This window comes from Drosophila willistoni, unplaced genomic scaffold, assembly GCF_018902025.1.
Source record: "Drosophila willistoni isolate 14030-0811.24 unplaced genomic scaffold, UCI_dwil_1.1 Seg385, whole genome shotgun sequence".
Taxonomy (NCBI): domain Eukaryota; kingdom Metazoa; phylum Arthropoda; class Insecta; order Diptera; family Drosophilidae; genus Drosophila; species Drosophila willistoni.
In genome coordinates, this window is record NW_025814326.1 from 1 (window position 1) to 19,787 (window position 19,787).

General features: G+C 35.1%; 2 protein-coding genes and 1 pseudogene across 4 annotated transcripts; all 3 read left to right on the forward strand.

Moving 5' to 3' along the window:
* Positions 1-9,348: 9,348 nt before the first annotated feature.
* On the forward strand, positions 9,349-11,561 carry LOC124461393 (annotated as a pseudogene).
* Positions 11,562-13,995: 2,434 nt separating this feature from the next.
* On the forward strand, positions 13,996-16,142 carry LOC124461394 (E3 SUMO-protein ligase ZBED1-like). Of its 2 annotated transcripts, XM_047012924.1 has the most exons (3): positions 13,996-14,115; positions 14,181-15,848; positions 15,915-16,142. In XM_047012924.1, the coding sequence occupies exons 2-3, from the start codon at positions 15,555-15,557 to the stop codon at positions 16,119-16,121; spliced, it is 501 nt and encodes a 166-aa protein (XP_046868880.1). In that variant the 5' UTR covers positions 13,996-14,115; positions 14,181-15,554; the 3' UTR covers positions 16,122-16,142. The 2 variants fall into 2 exon arrangements, with proteins under 2 accessions (XP_046868880.1, XP_046868879.1); XM_047012923.1 differs by lacking the exon at positions 15,915-16,142 and having other exon boundaries at positions 14,181-15,095.
* A 271-nt stretch (positions 16,143-16,413) lies between these two features.
* LOC124461395 lies at positions 16,414-18,631 on the forward strand. Of its 2 annotated transcripts, XR_006955044.1 has the most exons (3): positions 16,449-16,651; positions 16,717-18,383; positions 18,459-18,631. XR_006955044.1 is itself a non-coding variant. In XM_047012925.1 (2 exons), the coding sequence occupies exons 1-2, from the start codon at positions 16,630-16,632 to the stop codon at positions 17,121-17,123; spliced, it is 429 nt and encodes a 142-aa protein (XP_046868881.1). In that variant the 5' UTR covers positions 16,414-16,629; the 3' UTR covers positions 17,124-17,630. The 2 variants fall into 2 exon arrangements, 1 of the variants encoding a protein (XP_046868881.1); XM_047012925.1 differs by lacking the exon at positions 18,459-18,631 and having other exon boundaries at positions 16,414-16,651; positions 16,717-17,630.
* Positions 18,632-19,787: the final 1,156 nt, after the last annotated feature.

Genomic DNA, 19,787 nt, shown 5'->3' on the forward strand with positions numbered 1-19,787 from the left:
AATGGATATAAATTGTGGGATGCTATCAATGAAAAGTTTCCTTGCACGAGATGTGTCGTTGATGAAACTAATATGGTTAATTCAAGGGTTGTCAACAATGAAACAGATTTGCTTAGAAAAAGTAATAAAATTGGTCATGAATATTTTCCGAATGAAAGTAAGAAAAAAATATTATCCTGATGTCCTGAATGAAAGTAAGGAGTGTGATAATACTGAAATCCTGAAAGATAGTAAGGAATCTGATCACATAAATATTCCGAATGAAAGTAGGAAAGAACTAACCTGATGTCCTGAAGAAAGTAAGGAGTGTGATAAAACTGAAATCCTGAAAGATAGTAAGGAATCTGATCACATAAATATTCCGAATGAGAGTAGGAAAAGAACTAACTGTTGTCCTGAATGAGAGAAAGGAAGCGTGTTTCCCGAATGATAGTACGGAGCATGAAACAATCGAAACATTAACCAGAAAAAGTGAGAGATTAAAAGGCAAACCACAAATATCGTATAATGAAGACGATTGTAATATAAATATGTTTATATTGAATGCTCACACTGTATTTAATGATGTTCCAAATACATTTGATGAAATAAAATATCGAAATGACAAACATCTTTGGGAAGAAGATATAAAATATAGTTAATAGTTAAATGCTCATGAATTAAATAACACATGGACTATGACGGAAAGGCCAAACAACAAAACATTGTCGATAGCAGATGGGTATTTTCTATTAAGTATGATGAATTTGGAAATCCTTTGAAATACAAGGCTAGACTTGTTGCACGTGGGTTTACCCAAAGATATCAGGTGGATTATGATGAAACATTTGCCCCTGTTGCCAGAATTTCTAGCTTTCGTGCATTTATCGTTAGCTGTGCAATATAATCTGAATGTTCATCAAATGGATGTGAAAACAGCTTTCTTGAATGGAAAGCTAAATGAGGAAATATATATGCAACTTCCTCAAGGTGCATCAAGCAATGGTCAAAACATTTGTAAATTGAACAAGGCAATTTATGGACTCAAACAGGCAGCAAGGTGCTGGTTTGAAGTTTTTGAGCAGGCATTAAAAGAATGCAAGTTTGCAAATTCGCCAGTAGATCGTTGTATTTACATTCTAAACAAAGGCGATGTTAAATCAAATATATATGTACTGCTGTATGTTGATGATGTTGTCATAGTAACAGGGGATATGACAAGTATGATTGATTTTAAAACATACTTAAAGAATAAAATGTTACCTAAAAAAATTTGCTTAAGTCAGTCCTCTTATATTTCGAGAATTTTAAGTAAATATAATATGGAAAACTGCAATGCAGTAAGTACCCCTTTACCGAACAAAATGAATTATGAACTGCTTAATTCAGAGATTGAAGTTGTACCATGTCGAATCTTATTGGGTGTTTAATGTACATTATGCTGTGCACACGCCCTGATTTGTCTACTGCAATAAATATTCTGAGTAGATATAGTAGTAAGAATAACTCAGAGTTATGGCAATGTTTAAAGAGGGTTCTTAGATACTTAAAAGGAAGTGTCAATATGAAGTTGGTTCTTAATAAGAATGAAACTTTTAAAATATCCTAGTTGGATATGTAGACTCTGACTGGGGTGGGAATGAGATTGATAGGAAGAGTACCACAGGTTTTTGTTTAAAGTATTTGATTCCAATCTGATTTGTTGGAACACCAAGAAACAAAACTCAGTAGCAGCTTCATCTACTGAAGTTGAGTATATGGCCCTGTTTGAAGCTGTAAGAGAAGTTTGAAGCTGTGAGAAAGCAAGCATGGCTAAAGTCCCTAATGAACAGCGTAAATATTAATTTAGAAAAACCAATAAAAATTTATGAAGATAATCAGGGATGTATCTGTATAGCCAATAACCCCTCATGTCACAAAAGATCTAAGCATATAGACTTAAATACCATTTTGCCTAGAGAACAAGTGGAAAATAATATCATTGTCCTTGAGTATATTCCATTTTGCTAGAGAACAAGTGGAAAATAATATCATTGTCGTTGCTGACATCTTTACAAAGCCGCTGCCAGTCGGAAAGTTTGTAGAATTCCGGAAGAAATGGGACTCCTCGAAAGACAACTGAACAAATCTTTATCTAAATTTTTTTTGCCTATTTAATTTAATTACAACTCTTTGAATTGTTGAGTTGTAAAAACATGCTAATGAATTTATATTTTTAATTTGTAAACTTTTTAAGTTGATCCGATACAGGTTATCCTTAGAGTAAATGCTGGATCACATAAGACTTCCCAGATGGCACACCAACCACAGCAATCAGTAGTTAAGTTTGAATTAATTTTTGTTTATTTAATAATGTAATTTTTGAGGGGGCGTGTTGGAATACCCCTATTCCACTTACAAAAATTACACTTTACAATACTAGATTAAGTTTTTTAAGTGACATGAAGTTTGGTCACGCTGAAGATCTCTCCTTTTTTTTCTGCAAATGTAAAACGTGGTTGCTGGTGTTGCCAAAGCTCAGTTCAAGTGTTTAATATAAATGAAGATATATAAACAAATAAAAGCGGTGTTTCTTTTGTGTTAACTAATAGTCAGTTCTCCAACAGAGGTGCTTCTAACTAATTCGCTTATGCTGATTCCAATATGAACTCGGTTTTGCCAAAAGTTACTATAGAAAGTAAAGGAAATTTTGTTGTACATTTTTAACAGATTTTAGAATATCTTGAATGCGAGAATTTCCGAATATCGTGAGAGAGATTACACAAAATTAAAAAACAAAAAGTTCTTTGAATGCCTACACCTTCCAATTTAACTTAATTTATAACCATATCCAAAGCGTAAAAAAATATCGGAAATATGTTTGTCAAAATTTTTGTAAATATTTTAGAAAGGCCTAAAAGTATGCAACATTTTTATAGTTGTGAGCAAAATGCGATAAAACTGTGATCAGATTGTGAAAATAAAAAATCGAAATTCTATTCTACTAATATGCTTGGGAAATTTCAGATCTTTGTAATTTAAATTGAAGCTTATGCCAAAAAATGTGAATCTGAATATGAATATTAGATTGCATATATATGTATGTACATATGTATGTACGTACATATGTACAAATATAGCATGTGCCACGTGTAAAATTTTTTTCTTTTATATTCTTGACTCTCTTTATGCCTGCCGCTCAGTTTTTCGGCTCTTAAAATGAATTCGTGTTGATGTCGATCATGATGAAATAACATAAGGTGGTCTCATCTGAAGCCGAAGCTTACCGAAGTATACACTTAACTTCAGTGCACGTTTGCTCACTCACATCACCGTCTCGTTCACCCTCAATAGACACTCAGAATACTATTCCTTTCACTCGCACTTATTGCAAGCATACGTTAAGTGTATGTCTCTTGCCGACGGGACCACCTTATGTTATTTCATCACGATGTCGACATACCGACCAAAAGAACCGCCTTTTTTGGCTCTTTTTTTATTAATAGACTCAATCATAACGCATACATTGACACTTTTGAATTGGACTTTTGGTTCAAAGCCGACCGAACTTAGCGGTTAAATCAAAAGTGTCAGTGTATGCGTTATGATTGAGTCAATTCAATACATGCAAATAAGAGCGAGTAAAAGAGATCATGGAATTTCTACTCTGCCAAAACCATTCCGATCCCTTTTAAAATGAGTTGTCGGTGTTTTATGTTCATGACCGCATTTTCAATCACTTTAAAATTTAACCATGGCATGCAACGGATGTGACCTAACACTTTTCAACTTTGTCAAAATGACGGATGATGAGTTGTATGAATTTTTGTTTGGAGGACAGTAAATTGTACCTCCTGTGGTAAACTAGCGACATTGACCAAGGAATTTAATTTCCGATGTCAACGTCAATACCGATTCGTACAGAATCGCGCCAAATGTATAACAGGTGTACATTTTTCGAAAGTTGTAGGAAAGACACGAGATTTGAGCAATCCAAATTAAGTCTGGGAAAGATCTGCTACCTTATAGCGCTTTTGGTAACGGCTAATATGGAGCAGAAGTTCAATGAAGATGAGCATGGGATGTCCAGTAGGACAATTGTCCAATGGAAAAAATTTATTCGGGAGGTATACCTAAAAATGGTACAAGAAGATATAAAGAAAACACTGGGGGGTGAAGGCCGAATCGTCGAAATCGACGAGGCGGAATTCGGGAAGCGGAAATACAACAGAGGTAGAGTTGTTGAGGGCCAGTGGGTTTTTGGTGGGGTTGAAAGGGGAACACAGCGATGCTTCCTTGTCGCTGTCCCAACCGCACCGCAAAAACCCTGCTTGAGGTAATTCAAAATTACATAAAGCCAAACACGACCCATTATGTCGGATACATGTGTTTATGATTTAGAAGTAACGTGTTTTTATTGGAAAGTACCGGGGTTTTAAAGGTTCTAATATTAATCAGTATTTTAAGTCTTATTTTTAAGTAATATTTTTAATTTAATTTTGAAATTAACTCTTTTGTTCTTAATATTTTAAGATCTAATAATAATCAGTATTTTAAGTCTTATTTTTAAGTAACATTTTTCATCTTTTTTCGCAGTACTGGGTTGAAAAAAATTAAAATTAACAATACGTTTTAAAAAAAAACACTGTTTAAAATACGCGCCAAAAAACAAGACAGTCTGGCAGCGCCAAAACCTAGAATAACTGTGTTACACAACACTAAAATGCAATTTAGCGGATTTTTTAGCCGTATTTATTTTCCAACACTGAAATCTCGAGTAGCTATAGTAAATATTTACCGATATTAATTTCAATGAGCTACATGGAATTAAATGGCTGCAGTGGTCTTGGGTTTAAGTCACATGACGCTAAGATGAATTTTAGTGTGATACAGTGTAATAATGCGGCTATATGGATATTAGGTTTAATTCACTAGACTAAACTAGTGATAAACTTAAATGGCACAATGGCAAGGACATGTGCCAATGTGTTATTTTGAAAATAACTTAGTTACCAAGACCTTAGTTTAATTCACTAGGTGCTAGCATGAAAAAATTCAATATTAATCCAATGTTGTGTTTTCATCAACTGATCATCCCAACTTTTTACAAATTTTATTTAAAAATCTTGTCCTGATGTATACTGAAATGATGATGTACCCCAGCCAAAGTTTCGTTACAAATGGTTGAGGTATATAGGGAAGAGTCTGTTATATTAAAAGTAAGGTTCAAAAAATTGTTTTTAGACCATTGGTTTACTTTGATATTTTTCAAATTTTAAAGACTTTTCATTTTTAGACCATGGTTCTGCATATTTGTATATGTATATGTATATATGTATATGTATATGTATATGTATATGTATAATGTATATGTATATTGTATATGTATATGTATATGTATATGTATATGTATATGTATAATGTATATGTATATTTATATGTATATGTATATGTATATGTATATGTATATGTATATGTATATGTATATGTATATGTATATGTATATGTATATGTATATGTATATGTATATGTATATGTATATGTATATGTATATGTATATGTATATGTATATGTATATGTATATGTATATGTATATGTATATGTATATGTATATGTATATGTATATGTATATGTATATGTATATGTATATGTATATGTATATGTATATGTATATGTATATGTATATGTATATGTATATGTATATGTATATGTATATGTATATGTATATGTATATGTATATGTATATGTATATGTATATGTATATGTATATGTATATGTATATGTATATGTATATGTATATGTATATGTATATGTATATGTATATGTATATGTATATGTATATGTATATGTATATGTATATGTATATGTATATGTATATGTATATGTATATGTATATGTATATGTATATGTATATGTATATGTATATGTATATGTATATGTATATGTATATGTATATGTATATGTATATGTATATGTATATGTATATGTATATGTATATGTATATGTATATGTATATGTATATGTATATGTATATGTATATGTATATGTATATGTATATGATATGTATATGTATATGTTATATTGTATATAATGTATATGATATATATATGTATATGGTATATGTATATGGTATATGTATATGTATATATAATAATGTATAAATGTTTAAGAATAAACATCGTGTTCATCTGAAGCGGCTTCACCAAATAGATGCATAAAGAAAATATATATACAACTGTACTTTGGCACAAACAACTAACCTAGCATATGACTAAATTACAATCAGCCACACGCGTTGTGGGAAAAACACTTGTAATTGTAAACTAACCCAAACGATCACGACGGCAGGATGTCAAGTGGCCGACGCCGTGCCCAAAATAATAATAATTTTTCAACCCCCGAATGCGTGGGTGTGAGTTGTACTAGAATAAGATCTCCTTAAGAACAATTGTTACCTCCTAGAGCCTAAGATTTCCTATATAAACTCCGTACTGTTAGTAAATAAAATCAGTTCATATTTTGAATTCAACGAATGAAGATTGGGTTATTTTCCTTCTCCCGGAATCCCTATTCATTTTGGTCCTTCGAGCCGGATGGATCATGTTTGGTCCTTCGATAAAAAAGAACTCTGTAGTTTTCCCCCACCAGTGGTAAGAGACTCAGAGGTTCAATCAGCTCCTTAAGGTCTGAATTCTTACGATAAGATCAGATAAGGTAGCAAAATAAAAAACTCTTGTTTTCCCCCACCAGTGGTAAGAGACAGAGTATAAAATTAAAGCAAAATATTATTGCTTTATAAATAAAAAATGCGTGCGTCTGAATTTAAAGGCAGTTTGGCTAGTGGAGCAACTGTAGTATCTTCAGCGGCGGGAGAGTTTTTACCGATTTTAAGGCAGTTTGGCTAGTGGAGCAACTGTAGTAATTTCGGCAGTGTGTATGTACCTAATATCGTTGCAAAACGCTGTATGTAGTTCGAGTAGGCAACAAAGATCAGCGAAGAGCAATGAAATATTTGCAAAGAGGCAACACGTTAGCAGAAGAGCAACAACATAGTTTCAGAGACGAAAGGATGGTGCCAGGTGGCCGCAGGAGCAGATCGGAGAGGCGAGCGGAGTTCGAACGAGTTTAAGGAGAGGCGAGCGGAGGCAAAGCATGGTTTTCTAACAATTTAAAGGTCGCTTAAATAAAAAACTATTACATACTATACAAATAAATCCCACTTGCCCCATTTGGTGGCCCTTGCGATGTTTAAGAATAACATCGGGTTCATCTGAAGCGGCTTCACCAATCAGATGCACTAAAGAAAATATAATACAACTGTACTTTGGCACAAAACAACTAACCTAGCATATGACTAGAATTACTATCAGCCACACGCGTTGTGGGAAAAACATTGTAATTGTAAACTAACCCAAACGATCACGAGGCAGGATGTCAAGTGGCCGACGCCGTGCCCAAAATAATAATAATTTTTCAACCCCCGATGCGTGGGTGTGAGTTGTACTAGAATAAGATCTCCTTAAGAACAATTGTTACCTCCTAGAGCTAAGATTTCCTATATAAACTCCGTACTTTAGTAAATAAAATCAGTTCATATTTTGAATTCAACGAATGAAGATTGGGTTATTTTCCTTCTCTCCGGGAATCCCTATTCATTTTGGTCCTTCGAGCCGGATGGATCATGTTTGGTCCTTCGATAAAAAAAAACTCTGTAGTTTTCCCCCACCAGTGGTAAGAGACTCAGAGAATGAATCAGCTCCTTAAGGTCTGAATTCTTATGATAAGATCAGATAAGGTAGCAAAATAAAAAAACTCTTGTTTTCCCCCACCAGTGGTAAGAGACAGAGTATAATATAAAAGCAAAATATTGCTTAATAAATAAAAAATGCGTGCGTCTGAATTTAAAGGCAGTTTGGCTAGTGGAGCAACTGTAGTATCTTCAGCGGCGGGAGAGTTTTTAACCGATCTTAAGGCAGTTTGGCTAGTGGAGCAACTGTAGTAATTTCGGCAGTGTGTATGTACACTAATATCGTTGCAAACGCTGGTATGTAGTTGCAAGTAGGCAACAAAGATCAGCAGCAGAGCAATGCTGCTGTTGCAATTAGCCAACAAAGGACAGCAGAAGAGCAATGAAATATTTGCAAAGAGGCACACGTTAGCAGAAGAGCAACAACATAGTTTCAGAGACGAAAAGGATGGTGCCAGGTGGCCGCAGGAGCAGATCGGAGAGGCGAGCGGAGTTCGAACGAGTTTAAGGAGAGGCGAGCGGAGGCAAAGCATGGTTTTCTAACAATTTAAAGGTCGCTTAAATAAAAAACTAATTACATACTACACAAATAAATTCCAAAACGCCCCATTTGGCTGCCCTTCGCAGAATGTTTAAGAATAAACATCGTGTTCATCTGAAGCGGCTTCACCAATCAGATGCACTAAAGAAAATATAATACAACTGTACTTTGGCACAAACAACTAACCTAGCATATGACTAGAATTACAATCAGCCACACGCGTTGTGGGAAAAACACTTGTAATTGTAAACTAACCCAAACGATCACGACGGCAGGATGTCAAGTGGCCGACGCCGTGCCCAAAATAATAATAATTTTCAACCCCCGAATGCGTGGGTGTGAGTTGTACTAGAATAAGATCTCCTTAAGAACAATTGTTACCTCCTAGAGCCTAAGATTTCCTATATAAACTCCGTACTTTAGTAAATAAAATCAGTTCATATTTTGAATTCAACGAATGAAGATTGGGTTATTTTCCTTCTCTCCGGGAATCCCTATTCAGTATATGTATATGTATATGTATATGTATATGTATATGTATATGTATATGTATATGTATATGTATATGATATGTATATGTATATGTATATGTATATGTATATGTTATGTATATGTATATTATATGTATATGTATATGTATATGTATATGTATATGTATATGTATATGTATATGTATATGTATATGTATATGTATATGTATATGTATATGTATATGTATATGTATATGTATATGTATATGTATATGTATATGTATATGTATATGGTATATGTATATGTATATGTATATGTATATGTATATGTATATGTATATGTATATGTATATGTATATGTATATGTATATGTATATGTATATGTATATGTATATGTAATGTATATGTATATGTATATGTATATGTATATGTATATGTATATGTTTATGTATATGTTTATGTATATGTATATGTATATGTATATGTATATGTATATGTATATGTATATGTATATGAAAATATATTTTACAATTACACTACGGCTTAGGAAAAATAATGAATATAGTAAAAATTAAAAATTAAAAATAATTATTATAAGCCAAGTAAGATATTCATAATTTTTTCTCTATACAGGTTCACAAATCTTCAAGTATAATGGACTCCTTCAAGAATCTTGTACCACAATATGCCACAGTCATACGTGCTGGGGAAATTAAAACTATTCCAGCAGAGGAACTTGTTTTGGGAGATATCGTAGATGTAAAATTTGGAGACCGCGTTCCGGCTGATATACGTATTTTGGAATCGCATGGACTCAAGGTTGATAACTCATCGCTAACAGGTGAATCGGAACCGCAGATTCGATCTTCAGAGTTTACACATGAAAACCCTTTGGAAACAAAAACTTAGCCTTTTTCTCAACAAACGTAATCGAAGGTACTGTCGTGGTGTAGTTATAGCTACTGGGGATAATACTGTAATGGGAAGAATAGCCAACTTGGCCGCCGGCTTAGATGATGTTCAGTCACCTATATCAAAGGAAATTCAACAATTTATTTATTTATTACTATATTTGCATCAATTTTGGGCCTTACTTTTTTTGTAATATCCCTAATGCTTGGATACGCCTTTATAGATGCTGTCGTTTTCTCATAGGAATTATAGTGGCTAATGTACCTGAGGGTCTGCTTGTTACAGTCACAGTCTGTCTTACTCTAACAGCGAAACGAATGGCATCCAAGAATTGTCTTGTTAAAAATTTAGAAGCTGTAGAGACCTGGGCTCAACCTCTACAATTTGCTCTGATAAAACTGGTACACTTACTCAAAATAGAATGACAGTGGCACACTTGTGGTACAATCAGATCATAATAGAGTCTGATACTACCGAGTCATTTAAGGCATCCCATTTTAATACTCTCGATGCCTCTTTTAGTGCACTGTTACAATGTGCTGCGTTATGTAATGCAGCTGAGTTTAAGGGGGGCCAAGACGGAGTACCGACAGTAAAAAAAGATGTAAATGGCAACGCATCAGAAGCAGCATTACTTAAATTGCCGAAACTGTGTATGGTAGCGTAGCTACGGTAAGACGTAACCATGTCAAGTTGACGGAAATACCATTTAATTCAACTAAAAAATATCAGGTGTCAGTCCATGCAATAGACAACAATGACGGTTACTTTATAGTACAAATGAAGGGAGCCCCTGAGAGAATATTGGAGCGGTGCAGCACTATGATAACTCATGGTAATACATTAGAGTTAAATACATTCTTCAAAAATGATTTTGAGGAAGCTTATATGAAATGGGTGGAATGGGCGAGCGAGTCTTAGGGTTCGCAGATCTTGTTCTGCTAAAAGAACAGTATCCAAAGAATTATGAGTTTACAACCGAGCCGCCAAACTTTCCTATAAAAAATCTTCGGTTTCTTGGACTTATCTCAATGATAGATCCCCCTCGAGCAGCTGTTCCAGATGCTGTTTCCAAATGCCGTTCGGCAGGAGTTCGTGTTATTATGGTAACAGGGGATCATCCAATTACAGCAAAAGCAATCGCTCGGAGTGTGGGAATAATAACAAAGCCGACTGCAGAAGATATTGCTAAGCAAAGTGGGCTACCAGTAAGTCAAGTAGATCCACGACAAACTGCTTCAATTGTCGTACATGGAGGAGAATTAAGAGATATGAAAGGCGAGGACTTAGACGCTGTTATATACTATCATAATGAAATTGTATTTGCAAGAACTTCACCACAACAAAAGCTTATCATTGTAGAAGCCTGTCAAAGGCGTGGCGAAATTGTTGCTGTAACAGGTGATGGAGTTAACGATTCACCAGCTTTAAAGAGAGCTGATATTGGTGTAGCTATGGGAATCGCTGGATCTGATGTGTCAAAGCAAGCGGCTGATATGATTTTACTGGACGATAACTTTGCCTCTATTGTGGTTGGAATAGAAGAAGGACGAATTATATTTGATAACCTGAAAAGTCGATTGCTTATACCTTGACATCAAATCTTCCCGAAATTATGCCCTTTATTTGTTTCGTTGTTTTTGACATACCCCTTGCTCTAGGTACTCTTGCAATTCTCTGCATTGATATCGGGACTGACATGTTACCAGCGATATCCCTTGCTTATGAGAAAGCCGAATCTGATATAATGTCTCGACTGCCAAGGGATCCATATGACGACCGTCTGGTAAATAAAAAGTAAGTTATTCAGAACATATCTTAAATTTTCTAAACTATATCCATGTGGAAAAGTAAATTTTACATATATTAATTTTCAGAACATCCCAAAATCTTCTCTAATTTTCTCTTTTGTTTGATTGTCCACTTGACCGAGCCGCAGATATGTTTGCAACTTACTTAAATCGTACACAATATGTGTTTATTTGTGCACCAAATATTTCTTTATTTTTTAAGTCATTCAAAAAAATTAATATTTATAGGAGAATTTTTCCCCCTGTAAATAAATATACTAACCGACCACGTTTTTATACCATTGCAAAAAGAGTATATTAATTTTGGTCAGAAGTGTGCAACGCATAGAAGGAGTATTTTCGACCAAGAAGAACTAGGTGAACTAAGCAAAGAATATATAGACATATTTGCGGTACAAGCAGAAAAAATCTACAAAATATCTAAAATTTCTACAAAAATAAAGTAAATACTATAGAAATATCGATAGGAGATCTGGTACTTTTAAGGAATGAATCAGGACATAAGCTAGATAATAGATCGGGCCCTAAAGATAGTATAGATAGAAAAAATAATAACTGCGAAATAGATAAAAATTTTAACAACAAGAATAAAATAAACAAAGTAAAAGGTCATTTAAATAGTGTATTAAAATATAATTCCGCATAAAAATATATAGATCACTATATAATATAGTAGTCCAATCCGAGAGAGTTTCATACTTTATTTCATCCAAGTAATAAAAAGCCTTCTGTGAGTTACAAACATATGACAAATGACTAAGCAGTCAATGTTCGGAATTCATCGAGTAAACATTAAGTACCGATATTCTGTGTTCGGAATTTACCGAGAAAACATCAACAGCCAATTTTAATCCATAAGTCAGAACTCGGTGTATAGGAAGAACCGTAGGACCATTGTATAAAAAGGACTTCTAACGCAAGGAATGACCGTTATTCCTAGCACTGTCATGTGCCAAGCCATCAGACAACCCAATATTCGCGTCTTCTTTGCCTTTTTATAGGCTGCTTTGCTACATTACTTTCTGGCTACTTATTTTGCTGTTGATAATTCATTGAATTTTGAGTATATATATCTATATTCCATAAAGTATATATAATTTTGATCAGCATCTACAGCCGAGTTAATATTGTCATGTCCGTCGGTCTGTATCTCCCGTTTTTTCTACCTTATGCAATCACTTTGGCACACTTAAAGTTCATACTAATTTCCAGCAAAATCCCAAATATATCAAAATCGGACCAAAAGAGTCGAGTTATGCATATAAACATTTTTAAAATGCATATGTTTAAAATGAAATATTTGCTTTACTGGTGTATGGTATACCTAAGTCGGCGAGACGACTTACAAGTCTAAAACGATCGACCACTCTGTCAAATTTGGTATTTTGCTAGATATTAGTATTAAATTTAAGTGTGCCTTGATTGCATGAGGTAAAAAAATACGGGAGATAATCAAGTTTTTCAAATTACGGGGGCGGAAAAGGGCGTGGCAAAATTTTTATACATACAAAATGTGTGCATTTACTAAGCGAATATACATACCAAATATGGTGTCTCTAGCTAGAATAGTTTTTGAGATAAACGCTTTTTTTAAATTGCGGGGGCGGAAAGGGGCGTGGCAAAAATTTGAAATAAACTTGATCACTCTACATACTACACGAGTCTACATAAAAAATTTGGTGGCTCTAGCTCTTATAGTCTCCAAGATCTAGGTGTTCATACGGACAGACGGACAGACGGACAGACGGACGGACGGACGGACAGACGGACATGGCTAGATCGACTCGGTTGTTGATCCTGATCAAGAATATATATACTTTGTGGGGTCGGAGATGCTTCCTTCTGCCTGTTACATACATTTTGGCGACTTTAATATACCATTTCACCCTATGGGTGTATGGTATAATAACTTACTAGAGCAAAAGTGCTCAGATTGGAAGACATCTACCAAAGGGCTCATAGTCGGTGATTGTTCAACTCTACACCTTAATGGAAAAGAACAACAAATACAAGAAAATCATTTAGTGCAATTATTTCAGAATTGGCGAAGACGCATGCTTTAAATTAGACGTCATTGAGCCATAATGGGCGCTCCGCATGCTTTTGGCACACAGGGTGCTACATATTGGTCTAAATTAGACGTCTAAATTAGACGTCATGGAGCCATAATAGGCGCTCTGCATGCTTTGGGCGGCACACAGGGGGCTGCATGTTTGTACGGTGCATAACGTCATGGGCGTCACACAGGATGCTACCGATGTTAGTGCTACACAAACCAAATGCAATTTAAAACTACAACAGGAATACTTGATAACTACGAACCTTCCCTCATAGTATCAGGGTGATTCTGATAATGTTATGTGGACAATATCCACATTACATATAATTATGGACATATGCAGTCATAGACATATCCAGTCATAGAATTTAGAGGTGGGAAACTATCGATGGCACTATCGACACTATCGATGGTTGAGTACTATCGAGTCGACTCACTATCGATGGTCATGCAGTACCGATAGTGTATCGATAGTGCCTTGATAGTGTCATTAAAAGTTGTGAAATAAATTCCGCGTTTTGAAAAAGTGGCGTCGCTTGGCTGGTGAAAAATTTTCTTGCTTTCAATTACAAAACAAAAACATAATTTTAAAGAAATGGATCGCTTTCTCCAAATGGGTAATAAAAATAAGAGTAGTTGAAGCAATTTCAAAGCAACTATTAATATGTGTGTTTTATAATAGGCAAACGCCGCAATTCGAAAGAAACATGCGATTGCAGCTCATCGGAATCGGAAAAGAGCTCTGCGGCTACAACCTCTAGCCATAAATTGAAAAAGAAAACAAAAATATCTGATGTGTGGAATTACTTTAAAAGATCAGATGATAAAAAATTTGCGAAGTGCTTAAATTGTGAAAAGGAGTACAAGACAAGCGGAAATACGTCCAACTTGCGGGATCACCTGAAAAGGTTTCATCCTAGTTTAAGGGACGATGAAAGGAACTCCGCTAATTATGGAGATCAGGGTGACAGCATATTATCCACCAGCAGCAGCTGCCGATCAAGTATGAGATCTTTAGATACATACATTAAAAACTCTGTCCTGTACGATTCCAACTCATCGCGAAAAAAAATTATTGATAAAACTTTAGCGGAGATGGTTGCCTTGGACGTACAACCGTATAGCATAGTAGAGGATCGTGGATCGAGTCAGCAAAATTATGGATGCCAGGTACAAGCTGCCAAGTCGCCGTCATTTACAAAGTGTGCTGATGATGGATTTATTTAAAGAAACTGCGGCAAAGCTTTCAACCATTCTAGAAGAAGTTTCTAGTGTTGCTGTTACGTGTGACATATGGTCGTCACGTGCCAACATAAGTTTTTTAACAGTGACTAGCCACTTTATTTATGAGTTCACTCTTAAAACAGCTTCATTGGCAACAAGAAAGCTATTGGATGCCACGAACCATTCAGCTCAAAATATTTCGAATACTTTGCAAGAAGTTTTAAATTCTTGGGGTTTGTTTGACAAAACTGAGTGTATTGTCACGGAAAATGCCAGCTCCATGATCGAAGTTTGCGAGCTGTTAAAGATTCGTAACATTCCCTGCTTTGCTCACACGTTAAATTTGGTTGTTCAAGACGGTCTAAATTTCGACGATGACGAAAAAACAATGGCAATAATTTCAAAATGTAAAGCAATTGTAAAATTTTTCAAAAAAAGCACTATTGCTAATGAAAAGTTTAAGATGGCGCAAGAAAAGTTTGGGTATTCACTTTTACAAGAAACTCCAACTAGATGGAATAGTTTTTTTTATATGATTCAACGAATACTGGCGACCCATGATGAAATTGCAGTAGTACTATTGTCTACATCCAATGCACCACTCCCATTTCAAGCGAAGGAAATTGATGTTTTGAAGGACATGGAAAAAATTACTTACAGTATTTGAAGAAGTTAGCAAAAGAATATCTGGTGGGAAATATGCTACGATTTCGCTTATAATTCCCTTGACAGATGTACTTATTCGTAAAACGCATACTATTTCTTCGTCACTGTTTTATTAGATTCAATCGTAAAACGTTTATCGCCATATGAAAAAAAAACTGCGACGAGAATGGCGACAATTTTAGATCCCCGATTTAAAAAGATTGGGTTTCAACATATGTCAAATGCCGAACAAGCTGCACATTGTTTCGAAAACGAGTTGACGGCTTTAAAGAACAAAGATAGTTCAAATGACACAAATGTGGAACCCATCTCAACAAATAAGGACCCGCTTTTCGACTACATTGGGAACAAAGCTCGTTCCATGGCTAGAAACACGCGATCGGATGCTATCATTGCGAAGAGGCAGTATTTGGAAAGGCCCTTAAGCCAACAAGATGTTGATCCCCTATTATGGATGAAAGTAAATTATAAAATTTTAAATATCAATATCCAAAAATTAATTTGTTCTCATTAATATTTTTCTTAGGTTAACCAGACGGACTTTCCTGCAATAAAAACGTTGATGTTAAAATACTTTTGCATTCCGGCCACTTCTGTCCAGTCAGAGCGGGTATTCAGCAAGGCAGGGCAAATAGTATCAGACCGCATAACACGTCTAAAGGAGGAGAATGTGAACATTTTGTTATTTTTAAACCAAAATCTTTGGCTTACTTCCTCGGAAACCACCGAATAAGCGACGTAAAACATATATATGTACATATAAATAATTAAAAACATTAAACTAAGTTTTTGAAAAATTAATTTTAGTTGTTTTATGTAGGTCACTATCGAGGCACTATCGATGGCACTATCGAGGCACTATCGATGGTTTGGTAAAAAACTATCGCCGCTATCGATGGTGCCGACTATCGATAGTTTCCCACCTCTAATAGAATTATGGACCTGGCGCAATTTAGTGGTAGGGCAGAAGATTGGCCAGTATTTAAGACAATGTTCATTGAATCTTCCGCTGCTTATGGTTATCCTCAATTGTAAAATGTAATACGTTTACAGCATAGCTTAAAAGGAGAGGCAATAGAGGGGCCAAACAGGCCCACTTCAAAAAGTAATCATCGTCACAATCCAAAACAAATACGGGAGAGTATCAAAAGAAGAATGAGAAATATACAAAAGTGGCGTCGCTTGGCTGGTGAAAAATTTTCTTGCTTTCAATTACAAAACAAAAACATAATTTTAAAGAAATGGATCGCTTTCTCCAAATGGGTAATAAAAATAAGAGTAGTTGAAGCAATTTCAAAGCAACTATTAATATGTGTGTTTTATAATAGGCAAACGCCGCAATTCGAAAGAAACATGCGATTGCAGCTCATCGGAATCGGAAAAGAGCTCTGCGGCTACAACCTCTAGCCATAAATTGAAAAAGAAAACAAAAATATCTGATGTGTGGAATTACTTTAAAAGATCAGATGATAAAAAATTTGCGAAGTGCTTAAATTGTGAAAAGGAGTACAAGACAAGCGGAAATACGTCCAACTTGCGGGATCACCTGAAAAGGTTTCATCCTAGTTTAAGGGACGATGAAAGGAACTCCGCTAATTATGGAGATCAGGGCGACAGCATATTATCCACCAGCAGCAGCTGCCGATCAAGTATGAGATCTTTAGATTCATACATTAAAAACTCTTCCTGTACGATTCCAACTCATCGCGAAAAAAAATTATTGATAAAACTTTAGCGGAGATGGTTGCCTTGGACGTACAACCGTATAGCATAGTAGAGGATCGTGGATCGAGTCAGCAAAATTATGGATGCCAGGTACAAGCTGCCAAGTCGCCGTCATTTACAAAGTGTGCTGATGATGGATTTATTTAAAGAAACTTCGGCAAAGCTTTCAACCATTCTAGAAGAAGTTTCTAGTGTTGCTGTTACGTGTGACATATGGTCGTCACGTGCCAACATAAGTTTTTTAACAGTGACTAGCCACTTTATTCATGAGTTCACTCTTAAAACAGCTTCATTGGCAACAAGAAAGCTATTGGATGCCACGAACCATTCAGCTCAAAATATTTCGAATACTTTGCAAGAAGTTTTAAATTCTTGGGGTTTGTTTGACAAAACTGAGTGTATTGTCACGGAAAATGCCAGCTCCATGATCGAAGCTTGCGAGCTGTTAAAGATTCGTAACATTCCCTGCTTTGCTCACACGTTAAATTTGGTTGTTCAAGACGGTCTAAATTTCGACGATGACGAAAAAACAATGGCAATAATTTCAAAATGTAAAGCAATTGTAAAATTTTTCAAAAAAAGCACTATTGCTAATGAAAAGTTTAAGATGGCGCAAGAAAAGTTTGGGTATTCACTTTTACAAGAAACTCCAACTAGATGGAATAGTTTTTTTTATATGATTCAACGAATACTGGCGACCCATGATGAAATTGCAGTAGTACTATTGTCTACATCCAATGCACCACTCCCATTTCAAGCGGAGGAAATTGATGTTTTGAAGGACATGGAAAAAATTACTTACAGTATTTGAAGAAGTTAGCAAAAGAATATCTGGTGGGAAATATGCTACGATTTCGCTTATAATTCCCTTGACAGATGTACTTATTCGTAAAACGCATACTATTTCTTCGTCACTGTTTTATTAGATTCAATCGTAAAACGTTTATCGCCATATGAAAAAAAAAATGCGACGAGAATGGCGACAATTTTAGATCCCCGATTTAAAAAGATTGGGTTTCAACATATGTCAAATGCCGAACAAGCTGCACATTGTTTCGAAAACGAGTTGACGGCTTTAATGAACAAAAATAGTTCAAATGACACAAATGTGGAACCCATCTCAACAAATAAGGACCCGCTTTTCGACTACATTGGGAACAAAGCCCGTTCCATGGCTAGAAACACGCGATCGGATGCTATCATTGCGAAGAGGCAGTATTTGGAAAGGCCCTTAAGCCAACAAGATGTTGATCCCCTATTATGGATGAAAGTAAATTATAAAATTTTAAATATCAATATCCAAAAATTAATTTGTTCTCATTAATATTTTTCTTAGGTTAACCAGACGGACTTTCCTGCAATAAAAACGTTGATGTTAAAATACTTTTGCATTCCGGCCACTTCTGTCCAGTCAGAGCGGGTATTCAGCAAGGCAGGGCAAATAGTATCAGACCGCAGAACACGTCTAAAGGAGGAGAATGTGAACATTTTGTTATTTTCAAACCAAAATCTTTGGCTTACTTCCTCCGAATAAACGACGTAAAACATATATATGTACATATAAATAATTAAAAACATTAAACTAAGTTTTTGAAAAATTAATTTTAGTTGTTTTATGTAGGTCACTATCGAGGCACTATCGATGGCACTATCGAGGCACTATCGATGGTTTGGTAAAAAACTATCGCCGCTATCGATGGTGCCGACTATCGATAGTTTCCCACCTCTAATAGAATTATGGACCTGGCGCAATTTAGTGGTAGGGCAGAAGATTGGCCAGTATTTAAAACAATGTTCATTGAATCTTCCGCTGCTTATGGTTATCCTCAATTGTAAAATGTAATACGTTTACAGAATAGCTTAAAAGGAGAGGCAAAATAGGGGCCAAACAGGCCCACTTCAAAAAGTAATCATCGTCACAATCCAAAACAAATACGGGAGAGTATCAAAAGAAGAATGAGAAATATACAAAAGTTTGCACCGAATGTAATGGCGACCACCCTCTGTCTGAATGCGATGTATATGTAAAGGCTGGTGTAAATCAGAAATGGAACATGGTCTATAAATTAGAAGTCTGTTTCAGCAGTCTAAAACGCTGCCACAATATGATGTCCAGTAAGTTCAAACGAAGATGTAACATCAGCGGCTGCAAGAGTTCTGGAGAAAGATGTTAAAAGAAGATAAAGCACAAGAAACATCGACACATGCAGTCAAAACTAGCATGAAAAGGATGTTAGTTAAAATCGGTACCAGTCGAAATAATGGCTCCACAGATTACATTAGTTGAAACGTTCGCGTTTTGGACGAGGGTTCCAACGTAACGCTAAAAAACGAAAATTTAGCTAAAAAGCTAGGGGTAAACGAAAAGGAAATAAAATTAATACTTAACGCTAATTAACGAAAATTTAGCTAAAAAGCTAGGGGTAAACGAAAACATGGATCGGTTTACACTAAATTGGATTAAGAATCATGCCATTAACTTGAATACGACAGTTAAAAATAAGAAGTATTAATGGATATAAAATTACCTCTATAACCGATGAAAATCCGCAATTGACTCAAAATTTATTCCAATTTCGACAAGGAGCGGTGGCAGTTTTTGCAGATATCAAGAAAATGTTCTTGCAGGTACGAGTTCGACAGGAAGATCAGGATCAGTAAGGAATCTCTGGCT

Excerpts from the sequence above, each read along its gene's own strand:
- LOC124461394 (XM_047012923.1), top strand. The coding sequence starts at position 14,094 with ATGGATCGCTTTCTCCAAATGG. Across the intron at positions 14,116-14,180 it reads GGATCGCTTTCTCCAAATGG|GCAAACGCCGCAATTCGAAA; the intron begins GTAATAAAAATA and ends GTTTTATAATAG.
- LOC124461395 (XM_047012925.1), top strand. The coding sequence starts at position 16,630 with ATGGATCGCTTTCTCCAAATGG. Across the intron at positions 16,652-16,716 it reads GGATCGCTTTCTCCAAATGG|GCAAACGCCGCAATTCGAAA; the intron begins GTAATAAAAATA and ends GTTTTATAATAG.